General features: G+C 47.8%; 1 protein-coding gene and 1 non-coding gene across 2 annotated transcripts; one reads left to right on the forward strand and one right to left on the reverse strand.

Annotated features, from left to right (window-relative positions):
- Nucleotides 1-3,808: 3,808 nt before the first annotated feature.
- Nucleotides 3,809-7,619, forward strand: EGR1 (early growth response 1). The gene is made up of 2 exons (XM_061151404.1): nucleotides 3,809-4,387; nucleotides 5,079-7,619. Exons 1-2 carry the CDS (start codon nucleotides 4,078-4,080, stop codon nucleotides 6,395-6,397), a joined length of 1,629 nt encoding a protein of 542 aa, XP_061007387.1. The 5' UTR covers nucleotides 3,809-4,077; the 3' UTR covers nucleotides 6,398-7,619.
- A 3,020-nt stretch (nucleotides 7,620-10,639) lies between these two features.
- Nucleotides 10,640-10,712, reverse strand: TRNAC-ACA (transfer RNA cysteine (anticodon ACA)). The gene has a single exon. It is a non-coding gene; the product is annotated as a tRNA-Cys (tRNA).
- Nucleotides 10,713-23,418: the final 12,706 nt, after the last annotated feature.

Raw genomic sequence — 23,418 nt, forward strand, 5'->3', positions numbered from 1 at the left:
CGGAAAGTGTGACAGGCACCCCAGGCAGAACCAAAGCAAGAGTCACTTCCTGAGCCCTGGGCTGGTCACAGTGGTGGCAAACCACTATCCGAGCAGCACATGTGGGTGCTGACGTAGCCTGGGGTGAGGAGGAGGAAGTGGCGATGGAAAAAGGGGCTTGTTTTCCTCCAAGAGTTGCAGCCTGCTCAGCCCTGGGTCAGACATGATGGTTCCCATTGACTCTCTCCTAGCGTCAGCTGCCATGGATCAGCTCAGTTCTGCTCACCTCTTCCTCTTCCTCTTCTCTGGTTTGCAAGGAAAGTCTGAGCACAGACATCAGCTCAGACCTGCAGACCCTCTGAGGGCCTCTCACCTTTTCTAGACCTTTTGGCATCAGTCACCCAGTGGGCAAGGTCTGAGAGTCCCAGACTCAGGGCTGCTGCCTAATCTTAATTCTCTTGTAGCATGGAGTCCAGCTTCCCTTCTACCCAACTGTAAGCTTCTCAGGAGCAGAAGCCTATGCCTCAGGCCTTTGTCCACAGAAAGTCCTCAAAAAATTTATTGTTGTTGTGGATAATGGGTGTTTTAATCAGAACCTGCCAGATTGTAATAGAAACTGAAATAAGCTTTATTTAAAAAAGAAATTTATTAACCTGTGTAACTCAAAGGCCCCAACTCTATCTAGAGATTTACTCTCTGGGTGTGGATCTGTTTTTTAATTTCTTCTGCATGGGCTTCATTCTCAGGTAAGCTCTCCAGGTCAGATGGCAAGATGGCTTCCAGGCTTACATTCCATTGGTTTAGTACCACCCGAGAAAGAGAATTCCTATTGTTCAGAGTTCCAGAAAAAGTCCTAGAAGAGGCTCTCATTAGCCTGGTTTGGGTCATGTGCCCATCCTGATGCAGTGGCTATGCCTAGGGAGATAGAATGCTCCTGGACTGCTGGAAGAAAGCATCCTAGATGGATGGCCAGGTAGGGGTGACATGTCCTCACCTAGATCTAGGATGGGGTTTTCTTCCCTCAACCATATGGATTGGGGGTGGTTCTCCAAAGGAAATAGCTGACTGGGAGCATTTAGGAAAAGAACGGTTGGACACACAAAGCGAAAGATGCAGACTATTAGGATTTTGAGTGCCCAGCTTCAGTGAGGACCTGAAGATCCCATGGGTCAGATTCCACATTAGAATCATAGGGAAACCAGTTTGCCCTGGCTGGAGGAGGAATATGTACTCTCAGAGCCTGGGTAGCTCCCCAGACACAGAAAAAGGATCCTAGGAAGTGTCTGCTCAGTTCTGGCCCTCACGAGCTCAGGAAGATTGTGATTCAGTTAGCCTAGGGTAAAACCTCTTTTTCAGAGCTCCATTTGTGCACAGTCAAGGTTGAAAAAAAATCTGCTCTATGAAATAATGTTCTACTGCAGCAAGAAGGATTAAGATGAGCTCTTCAGGACAATGGCCCCTGTGTTAGGATTAGAATATTTCTTCTTCTCCGTACAACTTTTCAGAAAAGGGTCACTGGGGTTTACTTGGGGGCTGAGGATGGGTGGGTGAACTGTGGGCAGCCCAGTGGATCAAAAGCCCCAGAAAACAGCAATAGCCACTGTTTACTGAATGTCAGCTGCAAGGCAGGCACTGTGCTTTGGAACTTCACACATGGAAGTCCATGTAAGTTTTCAGTCCTCACAACAATCCTTCCATCATTAACATTAGCTCTGTTTTATAGCTGAAGAGAGATAAGAAAAGCCTGGCCAAGGTACCCCACCAGGGAGGAGCAAAATGGGCATTCAGACACAACACATCTGACCCTGACTGGCCTGGCCATTCGGCCCTGCAGGAGGCTTTTGCTTCTAATGGACAACTCGGTACCAGTGGGAGTTGGCCCCCACCAGGTCCTAGCGTTTGGGATGGGGAGCTCAGATTTAGAGAACAGAGATAAGGGAGCCCTGGTTCATTGCTGGATTCCTTAAGCCGATTTGTGTGTGTGTGGAATACAGAGGGATGAAGCCGAAGATAGTTACATCCTCCTCCCCCATTTTACATTCTCAACCCCGACTTCCTGAAGCTGTTTGGGTTCAGGGAGACCCTAACCCGCCCCCCTCCTTCCCTCCCAGTGCCGTCAGCACACTCCTTCCACACACACACACTTTCTGCTTTCTTTTTAAATTCAGAAAAACACCACCTCCTCTGGATTCAGAGCTAGAGCAGAAGCCTGCCCCAACAGGAATCCCCTTTCTGTTTGGGGTGCGCACTTGAAGGGGGGGAGCGGGGACACAATGCGGAGGGCTTCCCCGTTTGCGTCTAGCTCCCAGGAGACCGGCTGGAACCTTGCCAGCCTAACCGCCCCCTCCTCCCACCCTAGCCCTTGGCCTGGCTGGAGGAGGGGAGTGTTACCCCGCCGGGGAGTTGCGAGCCTCGGCTGTGGCGGCTCCCCGGGGACTGCAGGGGGAGCCCAGGCTGCGGCGCCTGCTCAGTTAGCGCTCACTGCGTCTAAGGCTCCCCCTGCCTGGCGCAGCGCCCAGCACAGGAGCTGGGAGGGGGAGCAAGAAGGCGGCGAAGAGCCTACTCGGCCAGGGACCGGGGGAACCGAGCTGGAGAGGGGACCTCCAGAGGGCAGCACCAACTCGCTAAGCAAATCTCTCTTCTCGCCAGCCGGGGGTCCGCAGACAGCCCGTAGGGAAGCCTCCTGTTCAGATTCCCACACTTCTCGCCCCCCCCCCCCCACCAAACACCTGTTCTGGATAACGGTGGGTCAGTCTCCCACCATCCCAAGGACCACTAGCTCCTGGTGGGAAAAGGACTCAGGTTTCTCCAGAGACAATCAGCTTCCCTTGTCCAGCCACCCAAGCGTGGGCTCTTCCCCAGAGAGAACCAGAGAATCGTCTTTCGGTTCTGGTGGCGCAGAGGGATCCCGAGGCCCCAACAACCCTACTTCATTAGCAGATGGCGGAGAAGCAGGTGGGCCACCGCACTGCACAGGAACCATCTGGCTATTATTTCCTAAACCTCAGTTTCCAACGCGACACCGGGAAAGGCACCATGCCATTGGTCGAGGCCAGGGGTCAGGGCCCCGCCTCTCCTGGGCGGCCTCTGCCCTGGCCAGCCCAGCCTCTCCTCCCCTTCGCTCCCGCCCGGCTCCCACGGTCCCAGAGGTGGGCGGGCGAGCCCTGGATGACGGCGGCAGAACCCCAGTCCTCCTCGCCCTCGCCTCCGCCCAGGGCCCGGGCTTTCCCAGCCCAGTCCCCGCCGGGGAACCGCGGTGCGCCTAGCACTACGCGCCCGGAGCCCTCCCCGCCTGGGCGTCCCCGGCTCTAGCGCGCGCTTTGGGCTCCGGGCTTGGAACCAGGCAGGAGGGAGGGAGCCAGAGAGCAGTAAGCAGAGACCCGGAAACGCCATATAAGGAGCAGGAAGGATCCCCCGCCGGAACAACCCTTATTTGGGCAGCGCCTTATTTGGGGCGCCCCGATATGGCCCGGCTGCTTCCGGCTCCGGGAGGAGGGAAGAAGGCGGAGGGAAGAGGCGGGGGCAACGCCGGGGACTACTGAGCAGCTTTGGTCTGGAAGTCCTCAGCTGCGGCTTGAGCACTAATTTTCCTCGAAGCCTGGGCATCCAGGGTGCGGGAGCCGGCGTGGGGCCCAGGGTGCGGGATGGCAGTGCCTACAGTTCTTGGAGAGGGGGCTTCACGTCACTCCGGGTCCTCCCGGCCGGTCTTGCCATATTAGGGCTTCCTGCCTCCCATATATGGCCATGTACGTCACGACGGAGGCGGGTCCGTGCCGTTCCAGACCCTTCAAATAGAGGCGGATCCGGGGAGTCGCGAGAGATCCCAGCGCGCAGAACTTGGGGAGCCGCCGCCGCCAGCTGCCGCCGCCGCCAGCTTCCGCCGCCGCAGGACCGGCCCCTACCCCAGCCTCGGTAGCAGCGCCGCGTCTACACCGGCCGGCGGCGAGGGCGAGCCTGCGGACCCCGCCTGCGCTCTCCACAGTGTGCCCCGCGTCCCGCATGTGACCTGGCCAAGCCCCCGAGACGTGTCCCCCGCAGCTTCGGTCCCCGGCTGCGCCCACCCGCCCCAACACCAGCTCTCCAGCCCGCCGGTCCGGGATGGCGGCAGCCAAGGCCGAGATGCAGCTGATGTCCCCGCTGCAGATCTCCGACCCCTTTGGCTCCTTTCCTCATTCGCCCACCATGGACAACTACCCTAAGCTGGAGGAGATGATGCTGCTGAGCAATGGGGCTCCCCAGTTCCTGGGTGCCGCCGGGGCCCCGGAGGGCAGCAGCGGTAGCAGCAGCAGCAGCAGCAGCGGGGGCGGTGGAGGTGGAGGGGGCGGCGGCAGCAGCAACAGCAACAGCAGCAGCGCCTTCAACCCTCAGGGGGAGGCAAGCGAGCCGCCCTACGAGCACCTGACCGCAGGTAAGCCGTGGCCTACGCCGAGAGCTAGCCCGTTCGCCGACATCCTGGCGTCCAGTCCTTCCCCACGGCCTTTGCAGCGCCCCCTTCGCCGCAGGGATGCAAATGGGGTTTCCCTTCCATTCCTCGCATCCCCAGGGTCCTGTGTTAGAGGACTGCCTGGAGACATTCTCCCCACCCCCACCCGGTCCTTGACGGTGCGCAGAGGAGCCAGCTTTTGTTTTGGATGGAGAGCTGTGGGGCTGCGTGGGTGGATGGAGGAGGGAGAGCTTGTTTTGTCGAGCAGGGCTGCGCCCCCTCCCCCTCCAGAAAGGCTTGCCTAGCCTGCCGCTATCCCCGAGGAAAGGCCGGGATCCTTGGCCCGGGATGTCCCGGCAGCCCGGGGTAGGGGGCGCGCACTAGCCGCGGCCGTTGCGGGGGTACTGGCGGGAATCCCTCGCCCGCGCAGCCGCCGCTGCGGAGCGCTGGGAGCTGCAGTGGAGGGGGATTCTCCGTATTTGCGTCAGCGGTTGTTGAAATGGGTTCTGCGTCTGGAGCGGGTCCAGGAACATTTCAATCTGCTGCTATCAATTATTAACCAGCTCAAGAGTCAATGGTAGCTGGCCCGACCTCTTGTCTGGCAGCGTGGGTCTTCCGCGTCCTCCGGTGATTGCTCTCCAGTAACCAGGCCTCCTCCCTCTCTTTCTCCTGCCAGAGTCCTTTCCTGACATCTCTCTGAATAACGAGAAGGTTCTAGTGGAGACGAGTTACCCCAGCCAAACCACCCGGCTGCCCCCCATCACCTACACAGGCCGCTTTTCTCTGGAGCCTGCACCCAACAGTGGCAACACCCTGTGGCCTGAGCCCCTCTTCAGCCTGGTCAGCGGCCTCGTGAGCATGACCAACCCACCGGCCACCTCATCTTCAGCATCATCTCCAGCGGCCTCCTCCTCGGCCTCCCAGAGCCCACCGCTGAGCTGCGCAGTGCAGTCCAATGACAGCAGCCCCATCTACTCCGCGGCACCCACCTTCCCCACACCTAACACTGACATCTTCCCTGAGCCACAAGGCCAGGCCTTTCCGGGCTCAGCAGGCCCCGCCCTTCAGTACCCACCTCCTGCCTACCCTGGTGCCAAGGGGGGCTTCCAGGTCCCCATGATCCCCGACTATCTGTTTCCACAACAGCAGGGGGACCTGGGCCTGGGCACCCCAGACCAGAAGCCCTTCCAGGGCCTGGAGAGCCGTACCCAGCAGCCTTCACTCACTCCACTCTCTACCATCAAGGCCTTTGCCACACAGTCGGGCTCCCAGGACCTGAAGGCCCTCAACAGCACCTACCAGTCTCAGCTCATCAAACCCAGCCGCATGCGCAAGTACCCCAACCGGCCCAGCAAGACGCCCCCCCATGAACGCCCCTACGCCTGCCCGGTGGAGTCCTGTGACCGGCGCTTCTCCCGCTCAGATGAGCTCACCCGCCACATTCGCATCCACACCGGCCAGAAACCCTTCCAGTGCCGCATCTGCATGCGCAACTTCAGCCGCAGCGACCACCTCACCACCCACATCCGCACCCACACAGGGGAGAAGCCCTTCGCCTGTGACATCTGTGGGAGAAAGTTTGCCAGGAGCGATGAACGCAAGAGGCATACCAAGATCCACTTGCGGCAGAAGGACAAAAAAGCAGACAAAAGCGCAGTCTCTGCTGCCCCCTCCTCTCTCCCTTCCTACCCGTCCCCCGTGGCTACCTCCTACCCATCCCCAGTTACTACCTCTTACCCATCCCCAGCCACCACCTCATATCCGTCGCCGGTGCCCACCTCCTACTCTTCTCCCGGCTCCTCGACCTACCCATCCCCTGTCCACAGTGGTTTCCCGTCCCCCTCGGTGGCCACCACATACTCCTCCGTCCCTCCTGCTTTCCCGACCCAGGTCAGCAGCTTCCCCTCCTCAGCTGTCACCAACTCCTTCAGCGCCTCCACTGGGCTTTCGGACATGACAACCACCTTTTCTCCCAGGACAATTGAAATTTGCTAAAGGGGAAGGAAAAGGCAGAAAATGAAACACAAGAGACTTAAAGGACAGGAGGAGGAGATGGCCATAGGAGGGGGTTCCTCTTAGGTCAGATAGAGGTTCTCAGAGCCAAGTCCTCCCTCTCTACTTGACCCCAGCGGTCACTGTGGAAGGTCTGTTGGCCAACAATTCTTTCTGTCCACTTCCCTTTCCTTCCCAGTCCCTATTCCCTTTGACTTCAGCTGCCTGAAACAGCCATGTCCAAGTTCTTCACATCTATCCAAAGAACTTGATTTGCATGGATTCTGGATATATCATTTCAGTATCATCTCCATCGTATGCCTGACCCCTTGCTCCCTTCACTGTTAGAAAATCAAGTTGGCAAAAATGGGGTTTGGGCCCCTCAGAGCCCAGCCCTGTACTCTTGTACAGTGTCTGTGCCATGGATTTTGTTTTTCTTGGGGTACTCTTGATGTGAAGATAATTTGCATACTCTATTGTATTATTTGGAATTAGATCCTCGCTTTTGGGAAAAAAAAAAAAGAAAAGCCAAAACCAATGGTGATCCTTTGTTTTGTGATAATGCTGTGACGATTAAGTTTGAAGCTTTTTTTTGAAACAGCAGTTCTCGGTATTAAACGGAGCATGTGTCAGAGTGTTGTTCTGTTAACCGTTTTGTAAATACTGCCCGACTGTACTCACCTGTGGCAAAATAGGTTTGGTTTTTCTCCTTTTTTTGAAAGTAGTTTTTTTTTTTTTTTTGTCCTTTTGGTTTAAAAGTTTCACGTCTCGGTGCCTTTTGCGTGATGCGCCTTGCTGACACGGTTTGACATGTGCAATTGTGAGGGATGTGCTCACCTCTAGCCTTAAGGGGGGCAGGGAGTGGTGATTCGGGGAGGCTTTGGGAGCAAAATAAGGAAGGGGGCTGAGCTTGAGCTCCAGTTCTCCAGAATGTAAGAAAACAAAATCTAAAAATCTGAACTCTCAAAAGTCTATTTTTTTAAACTGAAAATGTAAATTTATAAATATAATTCAGGAGTTGGAATGTTGTAGTTACCTACTGAGTAGGCGGCAATTTTTGTATGTTATGAACATGCAGTTCATTATTTTGTGGTTTTATTTTACTTTGTACATGTGTTTGCTTAAACAAAGTGACTGTTTGGCTTATAAACACATTGAATGCGCTTTATTGCCCATGGGATATGTGGTGTATATCCTTCAGAAAAATTAAAAGGAAAATAAAATAGCTGTGGTTGGGTGTGTTTCCTGGGCTAGGGGGAGGCCTTTGTAGTAGCCATCTCTATCGAGGGGTTTGAGGGACTTCTACGAGGACAAGGATATTATAACCAGAGACGTGCCCAGTGTGTGTCACTGGAGTGAATTCTTAGAAAATTGAATGTGGGTCTCCTCTTTTTGATACTGGGCTTGTTCCTCAGTCTGGTGGGCTGTAAGCTTATCTTGGTTAATTAAAGCTACAAAAGGCCAGATGTGTAGGTGGAGTAATTGTGGCCAGAGGCAGTACCATTCTGGCCACAAATGTTCAACCAGCCCTGCCCGCCACCCCCCTGCCTCCGCCCCGCCATCTCTATCTGGTCTTGGGAAATTGTATTCTAGGGAATCCCTGCCATAAGCACTCTGGGGAATTAAGGGGTAGGCAGAGGGCATTGGGAAACAGTAACAAAGGTGGGATTGCCTCGGTCTCCCCCTCCTGTCTTCTAGGTCCCCAGAAACCTGAGGATACTGAGGAAGACTGGAAGAGGCATGGGCCAGTTCTCAAGCCAAGAATCCTTCCAGGAAGAAACCTCATTTCTTGCCAGCTGGAGCTGTGATCCTTGGCAGCTTTGTGACACAGGGCAGAGTGGGCAGGAGGTTGGCCTGCTGTCTAAGGTTCCATCTAGACTATGTCTCTCCCCATTGTGCAGGAGGCCTTAGGTGCTAGGTTCCTCTGGTCCCTGTCCCTTGAGGGTCCACACTCGTATGCAGAGCGACACTCATGGGCTCATGAGCATTTGTCTATCGTGTGAGAGGCCTTGAGCTGGCCACAACAATGCAGATTGTCGACTGGGGAGACAAGAGATGTAAGCCGAAAATTGTAACGTGGTTTTAGGTTATATAATATGGGCAAGCATGAGGCTCTCAAACCCACCCAGGGGCTTAGGAAAGGTGAAAAAGTTGAGTTTGGCAGGGCAAGTAGAAGTCAGCCTGATTGGCTTGTATTTTGTGTGAGCCAGGGGGGATGGATGGATAGATTCCTGAAGGGAAACATGGCCTCCAACCTGGATAGGAGTCTTCTGTGACTTGGTCAGACACCCCTTCCTTTATTCAGATGGGTACAATAGATTTGGAATCTGATAGTTCTGGAACTCCCAAGCCTTGGCTCCTCTCCCAACTTCTGACCCCCAAATCAAGGACAATGAAGTATCTCCTCTATTCAGTATTGATATCAGGCCCTGAATGAAATGGAGGTCTAATCTGCCTCCACACCTTCTCCTCCTAAGGGTCTCACTGGTTACCAACCCGCACCTCTCCTGGAGCCAGGGGAATTCCAGCAGTCCCCTGGCATCAGCCCAATGCTTCCTCTTCCATTCTAGCCCTCAAGCACCAGCAATGTTGATCTCTGCCCTTTCACAGGACACCAGCCTCCCCAGCCTGGAACAGGGGGGAAACAAGCCACCTTCTCTAGCAAAGTGCACATCCCTGTGAGCCTCCTGGCAAAATTGCCATGTCCTGATGGGACAATACTGCGCTGGCACACCTCTTGCCAGCCCCACCTACCCTCCCCATATTGGTCCAGGAACACAAGTCTATGCCTGTTACACATTCTTAAGAATTTCTCATCACAGACTCCTGAGAAACAAAACACGACAAGAATAAAACACGAAAGAAGGAGCAAAGATACTCACTCTGTTCCTTTAAAACAAAGGGACTCCTACATTGTTACAGAGCATTAGAGTCAGATTCCCAGGCCCCATTCCCAGAGTGTCTGATTCCTGACGTCTGGAATTGGGTTCCTGGAACTGGCCTTGATAACAAGCATGCCAGGTGATTCTGATGCAGACAGAAATTCTGCCAAGCCTGCCAGCTAATTATTACTAGTCCTGTCACCAGAGTTTCTTTAGGTTCTGACAACTGAGATTCAAGTTTCTTTGCATGGTTGAAATAGGCCAAGACACACTAATTGCCCCATTTTATAGTCCTGTAGTATAAAGTAAAAGGAAAGTGTTCGTTTTAACTCTGGCTCCTATGAGAGAAATCCAAAACCAAGGGCACAGGGTAGTGATGATAAAAGCTCTCATCATCCTAAAGGCTGAGGTTTGCGCAGGGACCCAGAGAATGTTAAGCGATTGATTGTTACCTGGGGACATTGTCTAGGCCTTTGGGATTGTGGAGAGGGACAGAAAGGAATGGGATGGAAGAGGAGAGCAGTCAGGGGAACTCGGCCAGCAAAGGACAGGTTTCAATTCTGAAATGAAAGAAAGAACCAAATCCTTAGGACCCTTGACCCTTACCTCTTGGTATCTGAGAGTTCATCTTTTCTCTTAACTTCAGGAATGTTTAGTATCATCCTTTTTGAAGAATCCTAAGTACTGAGAAAGGTGGAGCTTAGCATTGCCATCAGGCTGGGTTTGAGGTGTGTTTCCTTTCAACCTGCCCCCACTTACAGCTCGTCCCCAACTTCAGGAAGAAATGGCAGTCAGGAAAGGGTGCAATAGAGGCAGAGGTCTTCTCTCCAATGTCCCCCTCTCTCTTCTGCGGTTTTCCCTGGTGCAGCCGCACTTAATTCTGTTTCAGAGGGGAAAATTGGGCAGAGTAAGATCCTAGTGGTCCTAAGGGGAAATGAGACAAAATCTAAAATAATCAGGTATTGAGCAAATAAGATTTCAACATTCTACCCATACACCTTTGGGCGCTAATAAGATTTTGCACCCAAACAGCAAATCTAGCCCTCCACTGCAGTGATTTTTCGTCCCATCTCGCTTTTTCCACTACTAGAACCTAGGAGAGACTTTTCAGGCAAAGCTTACTTGATATGTTCTCATAGGTCAAGTTGGGCTCAGCTCCTCAGATCCAAGCAGCACGATCTCATCTTCTTTTTCAGGAAGCCATCCCGTAAGTCCATTCTCCTCAGCACTTAAGTGAGTGAAGTCGCTCAGTCGTGTCCAATTCTTTGCGACCCCACGGACTGTAGCCTACCAGGATCTTCAGTCCATGGGATTTTCCAGGCAAGAATATTGGAGTGGGTTGCCATTTCCTTCTCCAGGGCGTCTTCCTGACCCAGGGATCGAACCTGGGTCTCCCGCATTGTAGGCAGACGCTTTACCGTCTGAGCCACCAGGGAGGCTGTTTGTTGTTATTACTGTTGTTGTTGCTATTATGACTTTATTGAGGGACAGTTGGTGTGTATATATAAGTACAAAACACTGATACAAATACAGCTGAGGTACATGTAAAGTGTAGTTTGATAAGTTTTGATACATGTGTACACAGGTGAAATGATCACCACAGTGAAGGGTATGAACATATCCATCACCTTCAAAACTTTCCTTATATCCCTGGGAAATCTTTCCTTCTTCCACCTCTGTCCCCAGGCAACCATTGATCTGCTTTCTGTCACTATAAAGATATCAGCTTGCATTTTATGGAGTTCCATACAAATTGAATAATTCAATATCCACTGGTTCTGGCCTGGGTTCTCCCACTTGGTGTTATTGTGAGATTCATCCATGTTGTTGCAAGTATAAATAAATGGTGACTCCTTTTCATTTCTGAGCAGTATTCTGCTGTGTAGGAATGGCAGAATTTGCTCATGTTTTCACGTGTGCATGGACGTTGGGGTTGGTTCCTTTAGGGGTTATTAGAAATAAAGCTGCTGTGGGCATGTGAGTGCAAGTCATTGTGTAGATGCGGGCCCATCCACTCCCAAACCTCCCTCTCCCATTTCTGGCTCCTTCTTCCTACCATGTCCCCATTCACTGGCCTCTCTCTTACTCAAAGCAATAATCACCTGCTTCCCCCCACACTCACAGAGTCAGTACCTAGCCTTCTAAAAATTTTTTGTTTCATTTCATTTTTCTGCATGGAAACAGAGCCAGTGCCTTCATCATCTTTACTGCTCTATTTCAAACTCCCACCCGTTTGTTCATACCCTCTTTTAACGAGATGTCTGGGGCTAAACAAGGTGTATTTATTTATATGTCCTTATTTATTCAGTTTAGCAAATGTACTTAAGTCCTCAGCAATACTCTTCTAAGGAGAATAGGTGCCTGGTGGGTGGTGGGCCACACACTGATGAGGTGCTCCTACCTAAAAAGGAGAAAGTGGCTAAGATCAGTTGATGTGGGAAGCAATCCTGGGAGACTAGTCCTGGGAGCTTATCTGTACACATTGCATTTTGTTACTGTCTCCTGTGGGATCTTACCTGGATGGACTTTCTAGAACACGGGCCCCCCTCACTCCCTAGTTATCATAAACCCAGTCTTACCACATTTCCAACCCTCCGTTCTGAGGCAGTCTTGTAACTACATCTTTTGTCTCTCCTTTGGGCCAAGGGAGCCTGGGACTGGACAGCAGCCTGAGAGTGAAAAGACAGCAGGGGCCAGAGGGTAGGTTCCCAACTCTCATAAACTGGCACTTGTTGCCTCCCTGGGTATGTGTTGGGATTGGGCTAGGGAGAGCGTAACTTGACTTATTTTAGAAAAGTATCCTTAACATTTACCCTTTCAGACAGACATTAACAAGTGTTGGTGATGTGAAGAAACTGGAACCCTCATACACTGCTGGTGAGCATGTAAAAAGGTACCACTTTAGCCATTTAGAAAATAGTTTAGCCATTTCTTCTTCTTTTTTGAAATATTTATTTATTTGGCTGCAACAGGTCTCTGTTGTTGTGCATGGACTTAGTTGCCCCTCGGCATGTGGGATCCTAGCTTCCCTGCCAGGGCTTGAACCCGCATCCTGCACTGGAAGGCTGACTCTTAACCACTGGACTACCAGGGAAGTCCTTAGTTATTTTTTGTAAAGTTAAACATACACTTACCATGCCGCACCATTCTAAGTTGCTTCAGTCGTGTTCAACTCTTTGTTGTTTTTTTTTTCCATTTATTTTTATTAGTTGGAGGCTAATTACTTTACAATATTGTAGTGTTTTTTTTTTTTTTTTAATTGTAGTGGTTTTTGCCATACATTGACATGAATCAGCCATGGATTTACATGTGTTTTCCATCCTGAACCCCCTCCCACCTCCCTCCCCATGTTCGACTCTTTGGACTGTAGTCCACCAAGCTCCTCTGTCCATGAAATTCTCGAGGCAAGAATACTGGAGTGGGTTGCTCCAGGGGATCTTCCATATGACCCAGCAATTCCACTCCTGGCTTCTACCCAAAAGAAATGAAAACATGTTCACACAAAGATACAGATGCAAGTATTCATAGCAGCATTATTCATGAGTCAAAAAAGTTGGAACAAGCCAAATGTCTATTCAACTGGTGAATGGATAAATAAGATGGAGTATATCCAAACAAAGAAATAACACTCTGTAATCCTTAAGGAACAAAATACAAATGTGCACTACAGCATGGATAAACCTTAAAGACATTATAATAAAGAAGATTGGTCATATTGTATGGTTGCATTTATATGAAATATCCAGAAAAGACACATCCATAGAGACAGAGAGCAGGTTAGTAGTTGCCAGAGGGTGTGGATAAGAGGAGATCTTGAGGGACTTCTTATTGATCCAATGGTTCAGATTTTGCCCTTCCACTGCAGGGGGCACAGGTTCAGTCCCTGGTGGGGGAAATAAGATCCTGAGTGCAGTGAAGCAGCCAAAAACACATTTAAAAGTAACATTTTTTAAAAAAGAGTAAGTCTTGACTGCAAATCAACTTGTTATTTTGAGGATGATGGAAATGTTCTAAAAATAAATTATGATGTTTGAACTCTGTAAATTTACTAAAAGTTCATTGATTGTATTCTTAAAATGGATGAATTAAAAAAAAAAAAAAAGGATGAATTTTAGGATATGAAATTATACCTCAGGATTTGCTGGTGGTCCAGTGGCTAAGACTCCATACTCCCAATGCAGGGGCCCCAGGTTTGATCCCTGGTCAAAGAACTAGATCTCACGTGCCGCAACTAAGAGTTCAAATGCAAGTAAAGATCCAGTATTCCTCAACTAAGACTCGGCACAGCCAAATGAAAAAAAGAAAGTCAAAGTATAGTTGATTTAAATAAAAAGAAAGTATAGTATTTTTAAATCCTTTATACTCACTAAAGCCAGATTTTTTAAATCTTTTCCTTCCCTGTCTTAGGTGCCTGTTCCCCAGGCGGGTTTCCTATATCTCACTCCATTCTACAGACCTGTCCTTCCTCCCTGGGGAGGATTCTCATGGGCCCTCTCTCCTCCTGGCTGCCCTGACCTGGGCTCTGACCAGCCCCTCTGCTGGGAGGACACAGCTTTCTAAGATCATGGTGCTGATTTGCAAACTAGAGTCCAAAGAACAGACCTGGGGGTAGTAGCGGTGGAGGCCCTCTTAAGACTCTCAATTGGGACTCATTTTGAGGGAAAGGGCTTAGTTAATCTGGAGAGGCAAATGGATGGAAATGAATCTATGCTGAAGAGTCTTCTCCCCAAATCAGGCTGTACACCTGGGCCTGGGTGCCTTCTCAGTTCCCAGACAAACCCAGAGGTTTCCATTTCCACAGAACCAGAAGTGGGTGCCCTCCTCAGAGACAATTATCTCAGCATTCTTGGAAGCTCTCTTCTGCTCAGAACCAACTTCTCATCCTAGAATCTTTTTGGATCTGAAGACCAGACTCCTGAGAAACAAACCGGGACTCGTTTATTGAACAAATTTACTAAGTGTCTGCTGTGGGTGGGTTGATCCAGGGGATTTGGAGGGGGTGGGAGAAGGAAAAACAAAAGCATCCCAGCCTGCCAACCACCTCTGAATGTCTTTTAATTTCCTTACATCAGCTTGTCAGAGACAGTGAATCTCCAGCTACCTTATCACAACCAGTTTTCAATCACCTCAACACCAATTATCCATCTTGAACTCTTCTCAGAACCACTTATTTAATATTCTCAGGTCCACCCAACCTGGCCCATTTGTAATTCTTCTTAGATCAGTGATGAGGTCAAGCAGTACTTTGGGAATGTTCTCGATATTCTATGAATGCTGCAAACACACATTTGATCGCCCCAGGTTCCTGTAAAACGGGAACTCTGGAGTGCTAACTGCTTCTGATCCCATTCCGGAAGGCTCAGAACCTAGTTTGTCCCCTCAGATCTGTGATGACTCCCCTGAATAGTCTCTTCAGAGTCATTTTTCATTCTCTTCAGAGTCAGACTTCATTTTTGGCTAATGAAACTGACATAGCTCTTAGAATTTTCTTCTTAGAAGCATCTTGATTCTATCCAGAAATACCCTTTTTTCAACCTCCTCAGATCCAACTGTCAGGCTTCAAAAAAACCAAGTCTTTTAAAGTTATTCATCCATGGGCCTCAGGTTTCTCATCTGTTTAATGGGGAAAATAGTGCTTATTTTCTTTTTCTTTTAAAAAAGAACATGAGTGCTTCCCTGGCAATCCAGTGGTTAAGACTCCATGCTTCCAATGCAGGGGCAGGGGTTTGATCCCTGGTAGGGAAAGTTCCACATACCACGGGGTGTGGCCCCCTCCAAAAGAATGTGAATGATTTTCTGATTACAAAATATATCTTTGTTGTGAGAATAAACTTATGTTTTCTTCACACATGGTGAAATGAGAGATAGCACTTTGAGGCATGAAAGTCTCACACACTGATGGAGGGAGAATAAACTGGTGCAAGCCTTCCCAAGAACAATTCAACAACATGCACCAAAAACGTTATAAAAGTTCATACCCTTGGACCTAGCAATTCTTCCAGGATTGCTGTTAATTATAGTGTATTATTCGTAATGGGAAAAAAAAACTGGCGGCAACATAAATGTCCTATGGGTGATGGCTGAAGTCAACTGTTATATGATGAACTACTAGGCAGTCATTATAAATCATGTTCTAAAATAGTAATGACTAAAATAGTCATGACTAGTAACACAATATACCACAGTTGAATATATAAAAGTTTTTATGACATGATTCCAATTATATAAAATACACACATGCACACACACATACGTCAGATGTTAATGTTAGTTTTGGTGTGATTATGGGATATTTTTATTTCATGTTGGGGACCTGTCTGTATTTTCCAAATAAGCAGGTATTTTTTTTATCAACAGAAGAAAATAATTTTGTTTATGAAAGAAAAAGAGAAAAAAAGACTAAGTAAGCAAACAATTATTTTCTAGAATCTGGTGTGATGTAGAGGTCTTTATGAAGGTCCTCCGGTGGAGTACTTTCTTCCCCTGCACAGATCTGCTCCCTCAGTTGTAAGGTGTTAAGAAGAACGCTAACAAGAAAAGAAGGGAAAATTTTTCTAGGGACTCAGGGCTCTAGGTTTTTGCTGAGGGGACACAGGTTGCCTGTTTAATATTCCTTGTAGGTGGATTGTCTGTCGGATCTGGCAGGATAGAAGCATCAGAGGGCTGCTGCTGGCTTCTAAATTTGGGGGCTGTAGGCTTTTTAAAAGTCAGAAAGCACTATTTTATTAGCTTGTCACCTTCCCTCAACTATTAGAGAACTCTTGAGATCTTGCCCCCATCACCAAATTATTTCTGTCTTCATTTTCCATACACAATTCATGCACATTACTAGGCTCAAAGTTTTTCTCCTAAACTTGTTTCTTCTGCTTATAACTGAGTTGTTGCAAACCAGGTGATTTTGTTGGTTGTTCTTGGATCAGACTGTTTGCTTTGTTGTACACCAATGTAGCAGGCACATGATGGGAGAGCCCAAGTCTGGGTAACTTTCTTGGGGCCACCCTGAGCACTGGGCCATCCAAAGTCTATGTGTTCCTCAGTCACTCCATCTGTCTGTTATCCAAAACATAGTAATCAAATACTACCTGATTTATGTCAGGCTCTGAGCTTGTAGAAATAAACAAGATAGAGTCTGGGGCATCACAGAATTGGGTGGGGGAAAATTTAGAAATGAATAATTGCTTTGCACTGTGACAGAGGTGTGTATAGAGCAGGGAGTGACTAATTCTATGAAGGTGGAGGAGAACAGGGTGTAAAAGAAAGATGAGGCGTTCACAGGAGAGGGATTTGCAGGCAGGGGAATAACAAGTATAAAGGCAAGGAGGTCAGGGTGTTCAGGAACCTGTGACTTAATGGTGGTGTGGCCTGAAAGCAAGGAAAGTGGGGAGGGGGCAAGAAATGGGGCTTGAAACGCAGGTTGGGGCCAGAGGCCAACAACTTAGTTTGACTGTGTTTCTGGGTATTTGACAGGCTGCATTGCTTCCTGCCTCCTTGGGGGGGTCCTGGTTCCCCTACTCCACTTCCAACTTGGTTATTGGAATAACAAGAATGGTAACAATAATTTGACTGGTTCCTTCAGATTTTATACATGATCTTTAATTTCAGCTTTCAAGAAAACATGAGTGACCTCACACTCTATTTGCTCTTAACCCATTTTCCTTTAAATAATATATAACATTTAAATATGCCCCAATTTTGTGGGTAAGTCAAGCCTCATTTTTACATTTGTGTGTAAATTTTCAAACATTCACGAAAGTAGAAGGGAGTAGTGTAGTGAACTTCTCTGTATCTAACAATCAGTTCAACACCTGTCAGTTCACAGCTGGTCTTGTCTCATCTACACTGCCTTTCTTGCTCCCTGCCAACATCCACTGGATTGTTTCGAAGCAAATTCTAGACATTACATAATTTTTTTTGAAAAATACTTCATTTTATGCTTTCTAAAATTTTATTTATTTATTGTTGGCTGGGCTGAGTCTTTGTTGCTGTGTGCAGGCTTTCTCCAGCTGCAGCGATTGGGGACTACTCTCTAGTTGCCGTGTGAGGGCTTCTCATTGTGGTGGCTTCTCTTGTTGCAGAGCCCAGGCTGTAGGCGTGTGGGTTTCAGTAGTTGTGGTACATGGGCTTAATTGCCCTGTGGCATGTGAGATCTTCCCAGACAGGGATTGAACCCTCATCCCCTGAATTGACAGATGGATTCTTAACCACTGGACCACCAGTGAAGCCCTTCAGTATATATATACACATATACATATGTGTGTGTGTGTATATATATATATATATATATACTCATATATATATGAGTATTTTTGAAGTTCCTTTGTTTAAATCAAGGGACTAAAAAAGACTACATTTTGCATTTGGTTGATATATCTTTTACATTTCTTTTCATCTGTAATAGTTGCCCTTGCTATTTATTTATTGAAGAAACCAGATTACTTGTCCTAAAGAATTTACCACTTTTAGGACTTGATAGATTGCATTGTTTTTCTCCTCTCATAATGTTATTTACTATGTCCCTCTAGCTCATGAGTTTCCTATAAACTCATTTTATACCTAGAGGTTTGATCAAATTCAGGTTCACATTTTAGGTCATGTGATATACTTGCTCCTGCAGTGTATCAAGAGACATCGATTCTCTCTCTCTTTTTAAAATTTCCTATATATGATTTTTTAATTGAAACATAATTAATATAACATAAAACTAAACTTTGAAGTGTACAATTTAGTGGTTTTTAATATAGTCATAATGTTGTAGAACTATTGCCACTACCTAAGTCCAGAACATTACCATCACTCCCTAAAGAAATCCTGTAGCAAAAAAAAAAAAAAAAAAAGAAATCCTGTAGCTATTGACAATCACTCTGCATTCCACCCAACCCTCCTGCAGCACCTGGTAACCACCAATCTACTTTATGTCTCTATGGATTTGCCTATTCTGGACATTTCATGTAGATAAAATAATAAAATATATGGCATTTGGTATCTCTGTTCACTTAGCACAATGTTTTTAAGGTTTATCCATGTTGTAGCACGTATCAGTACATCCCCCTTTTTTTTCACTGAATAATATTCCATTGTATGGATATACCACATTTTACAAATCCACTTATCAGTTAATGGACATTTGGGTTGCTTCCACTTTGGCTATTACAAATAAGGCTGCTGCTATGAACATTGTATACAGGTTTTTATGTGAAGATGTTTTCAGTTCTCTTGGGTGGTCTCTCTTTTTGTGATGTTAAAATTAATTGATGGGTTCAAGTATTATTGATATTATAAAATTTCTGAAAAAAAAAATTTCTGTCAATCCTTCACCACCCTATGGTTTCAGGAATCTAATGATCTTATCCAAATCTATTATCTCATTAGAGGTTACAAAATGGTGATTTTGTAATTCTATCATTCCATTTGCATTTGTTAGCCAAAATATGTTGATGATGAATTTAGGCTTAATCATAGTTGTTTAAAAAAAAAAAAAAAGACAGGATAAATCCTTGACTATTTTCTTTCACTTATTACATAATGATATTTTGTACTTTCCTGTATGGATCCCTAACAAATTCTGGATCTCTATATGATTAGAGCTCTACAAGCTTTGCAACAAAGAGTTGCAAATAAGGAATTATGACCCTGGAGTCAGAAAGTACAAACTTATTTCAATCTCTACTTGGGGAATTATAGAGAATCTACTTAATGCCCTACAATACTTCATAAAATTCCTCATACTCTTCCTTTCTAGCTTTCCTTCTCCCTCTCCTTCTTTGTTCTTTATTAAATGCATCAGTTTAGCCTCTATGCCCAAGTCCTTCCCTTTTCCAGCCTCTCAGGCTCTGGCATGCTGCAGTTCATGGGGTCACAAAGAGTCGGCCACGACTTAGTGACTGAACAAAAACAACAGGCTCCACATCTCTAACTATTCCCCTCTCCCAATTCTGATTCTGCATGACAAAATGTCCAGAACTGGACTATAAAAACTGAACTCTTTAAACTGGAACGTGGGATTGGATTCTGAGCTGGAAACCTTTTGGTGGGTTGGTAAGTTAGGAGAGGAAAAAGGGCTGGGGGGAATGCTTTCATTGGGACTTCTCTGGCAGTCCAGTGGTTAAGACTCCAAGCTTCCACTGTAGGGGGCATGGATTGGATCCCTGGTCAATGAACTAAGATTCTACATGCCACATGGCACAACAAAAAAAAAAAAAGAAAAAAGGAAGGAACACTCACACTAAAAATCTTCATTTCCATCACATGTATTTTCTGCAATAACATGCATCACACATGGTATGATAAAAATTAAATACATAAAACGTTTTTAAAAATAAAAGAGATGGTAGGGGAGGAAATGAGCACGATTCCTTTTCACTTTCCTGTTACCCTTCCTTTCCAGATACACTGCCTGCTGTATCCTTGACCTGCTGTTCCAGGGAAAGTGAAGTGGAACCTTGCCTCTGACTCAGGATTCCAAGTGTTTCCCACCCCCACAGTCCTGCAGTGGGGCTGGAAGCAATGGAGTCTGCTCATGTAATAATGCAGAGGAGCCTCTGAGAAAGGCCACTGGGAGCCTGCCCAGCTGGAGAGGATGTTGCTTTCAGTTCTCACTGGTTGAAGTTGCTGGACTCCTCATCCTCTCCTGCAAGAAGCACTTTTCTGGGTCTTAAAGACTGTTCAATTTATACATCTTTGTATCTCTTAGGGAAATCTCAAGGCATGAAGAGGGTAATGAAGACCTCTCTGGGTTTCCTCCCACCTTGGGAATCTGGATGGGAGATAGCCAAGCCCCAAGATACAGGGCCCCACATTACCCAGACCTATCTATTCAGGCCCTACAAAGACTCTGATGGCAAGTCTGAACTAAACCAAATGAATGCTCCTGGATGGATTTTCACCTGTGTGGCAACTACTAGGAAAATGCAAGTGTGGGCAGATATTTGTGGTCTCAGGCTATGTGAGCAGAAGTCCCCAAAGGCATGGAGAAGCCTTGGTGGCAGCAAGACAAAGTGGTCGAGCATGTGTTCTGAGGTCACACGTCAAATTCTAATCCCTCACTCTGCCACTTACATTAATTACTTAGTGATCACAGGCAAGTTTCCTGCTTCTCAGTCTTCACCTCTAGAAAATGGGCATAATGGTTCCATCTCACTGGTTCGTGGTGAGGATTAAATGAGACAATATCTACAGAGTGCTTGGCCCACTTTTATTGGGAGCTATGGTCATTGAGGAGCCCCATAAACCTATTTTGTTTTCTCTAAGACAGGGGTACCAGTAAGATCTATTAAATGAGGTAATAAAGAAAGTGTGGTTGACACACTGTAAATAAATACTAACTATTAATACTATTAAGGCATCCCCTGTTTTGCTCGAGGTCACAATCTGATAGTTCCCGCCTCCTACTGCTTCCTACCTCACCCTGCTTCAGTTGCCAGGAAATGACTGTTTCCACCTTTTGGATAAAAGGCCAGAAGTTCCACAGAAAGAAGAATGACACCCAGAAAACAGCATGACAGGAGATCAGTGGCCTTCCTCCCTCCTAAGACTGCCTCTCATTCCAGCCCCCTGCACTCAAACCTTGGGCTTTCCTACTAGCCTCTCTCCCTGGCATACCTTTTGCCTAAGGGTTCATTTTAGAGACTTCTGTAATCTCCAGAGGATCAGTATTAATCTTCCCGACCTACCAGATGAATGGCAGCTGGAAGCCAAGTGCTTCCCAGCCAGAGAAATTTTCTGTTTGGTGTCTCTCTGCCCCTCCCTTCTGCGGGGGAGCCGAATGTGCTCACTCTGGAGGGACTGAGGGAAGCCGGGGCTGGCGCTAATGCAATTTTGTCTAGATGAGGCTAGCAGCTGGGAACCACTTTCCCTCGGCTTGCCCTCTGCCGGGGAAACTCCGTGACGGAGACAAGGCAGCTGGCAGCGGGAAGCCTCAGGTTTGAGGATGAGGACGCTGTTACTGCTGTGCCGCTCAGGGCCGCACAGGACCCCACAGCCACAGGGACCGATGGTGATGCCCATTTCGTTCCTGAGGACCTCCTAGAAAGGGAATGCCTTGGGACCTGGGGGCAAGGATTCCTTTAACAGTAGTACAATCACAAATACAAAGGAACACAGGACTTTGTGAGGGATTGGGAATCTGAAAGTCTCAGTGCCATCACTTCAAGGCCATGTATTTTTGGACAAGTTGCTTGAGATCTCTGCCCAAATTTTAGTTTCCCCACTTGTAAAAGGAGTGTTTTAATACTTCCCTCAAAGGGCTGTGGGAAGAATTAGTTGAAATAATATATGGGGAAACTGGAACATGGGAGATGGTTAATAAATATTCATTTATTCCACAGGGCCTGAGGAGAAAGGAAATCACTGGATTCTGGAGGCTTTTTGGGTTTATCAGTTTATTCTACAGGTTTAAGCACCAGGAATCATATGATTTGTTGGGTGCCTGATTTAAGTGAAGATGTGTGCTTATCATTCACCACGAGATCCAGAGTGTCTCCCTAAATATTCTGAATCTCAGAACTGGTTTCTCTGGTGGCTGAGGATCAACACATACAGAAGGACAGAAGGAACAGAAGGAACCTGTTCCTCAGAGATCCAATCAACATCTCCCTTAAGTCCTTTGCCCTCCATGAACTAGTCCTTTTGTGCCACCAGCACCACATCCCCATTCCGGGGGAGGCCAGATGACACAGCTACATGTCACCCTGTGATCTACATGGGGGAGGTGGGGGGAAGGAGCTGTGTCCCCGCTGGAATTGAAAAACATCCTTGAGGGCTGCAACTTTTACAGGCAAGGTTACCATGCCAACGACAGCCTCCTTGCCCAGCAAGGATGAAAGGAAACAAGGCCGTGGGTGACACATCTATTGTGTGTGTTCACAAACTTGCCTGGAACCTCTCAGGGGCTGCAAACTGCAGGATGGAGCTGTGACTGAGAGGCAAAAAGATTCTGGTTATATTTAAGTGGAACTCCAGGACAGGCAGAACTGATGAGTGCAGGGCAGGGCCAACAAGGGAGGGTTGGGAAATGTTTTTCTGAGATTGATACCCATCTCTTGGTGAAACGTGTGGGTGTGGTACTGACAGGCGTGGGAATGTATGGTGTCCTAGATACCAGGTTCTGGCTCTGATGGGAACTTCAACTTCCTCCAGGTTGTTTTTGCCCTTGCCAGTGTGTTCAGGTCATCGAGGCTCTAGGGTAGGTAGAGAAGAGCAGGCAAGGATGGCAACTCATTGGCGGTGGTGGCTGAACTGAGAAAGGGGAGCATTAAGGGCCACAGATATGCCTCTAGAAGAAGAACCAAATATTAGCAACAAGGTCCCATACATTCTAAAGAAGGGACAGTCTTCTCCAAGAGAGTAGGACTTCCAGGAGGAATGGCCAAGTTTACTTAGCCTTTCTTATCTCCTCCCCGCTGGCAGGATGGGAAAGTGCCCAGTGAACGGAAGAACTGTCATTAATTAAGCACCTCCTCCATATCAGGGGCTCTCTTTCTCTCTCTCTCTTAAACACACACACCAGTTTCATTTGATTACCACAACAACCCTGCAAATTAGGAATTATTATCCCCATTTTACCGATGAGGAAATTGAGATTTAGGGAAGGAAAGTAGCTTTCCCAGCATCAATCAGCTGGAAGGGGAGAAGCTGGGATTGAAACCCCGTCTTGTCTGACTCCCAGAGCTTGAAAGGAAAAACTCTAGACTTTAAGGTAGCCCTATTTTCTTCAAGAAAAATATTTTCTTGAAAGCGTCAGCTCCATATAGCACCCCCAGGCACCTAGTAGGCTATAAAGAGGCTAAAGGGACACAGCAAGGGAATGGAAACACCTCGGCCCCTCTCCCGCCACACACAAATGTTGGGTTAATGCGCTGCTACTGCGGGCAGTGCCGCTCCTGGCGGTGCTTAACAGGCATCCTCTCATTTTATCCCCATTTCCTTCGGAGGAAGAGGAATCCGAAGCTCAGAGACCAAAGTGTTTTGCCACAGAGCGAGTGCTGGGAGCCGGGAATCCTTCTCCGCTCTGTCAGTCGTCAAAGCCGGCCTGGACCCCGCCTTCCGTCCCCAATCGCCGTAGCTCTGGAACCGAGGAAGCGGAGCGAGAAGCCGTGCGTACCTCCGATGGGAGGAGGGGTCGGGCGGGGGTCGCGGCCCGGAGCT

The sequence above is a fragment of the Dama dama genome, chromosome 9 (assembly GCF_033118175.1).
Source record: "Dama dama isolate Ldn47 chromosome 9, ASM3311817v1, whole genome shotgun sequence".
Taxonomy (NCBI): domain Eukaryota; kingdom Metazoa; phylum Chordata; class Mammalia; order Artiodactyla; family Cervidae; genus Dama; species Dama dama.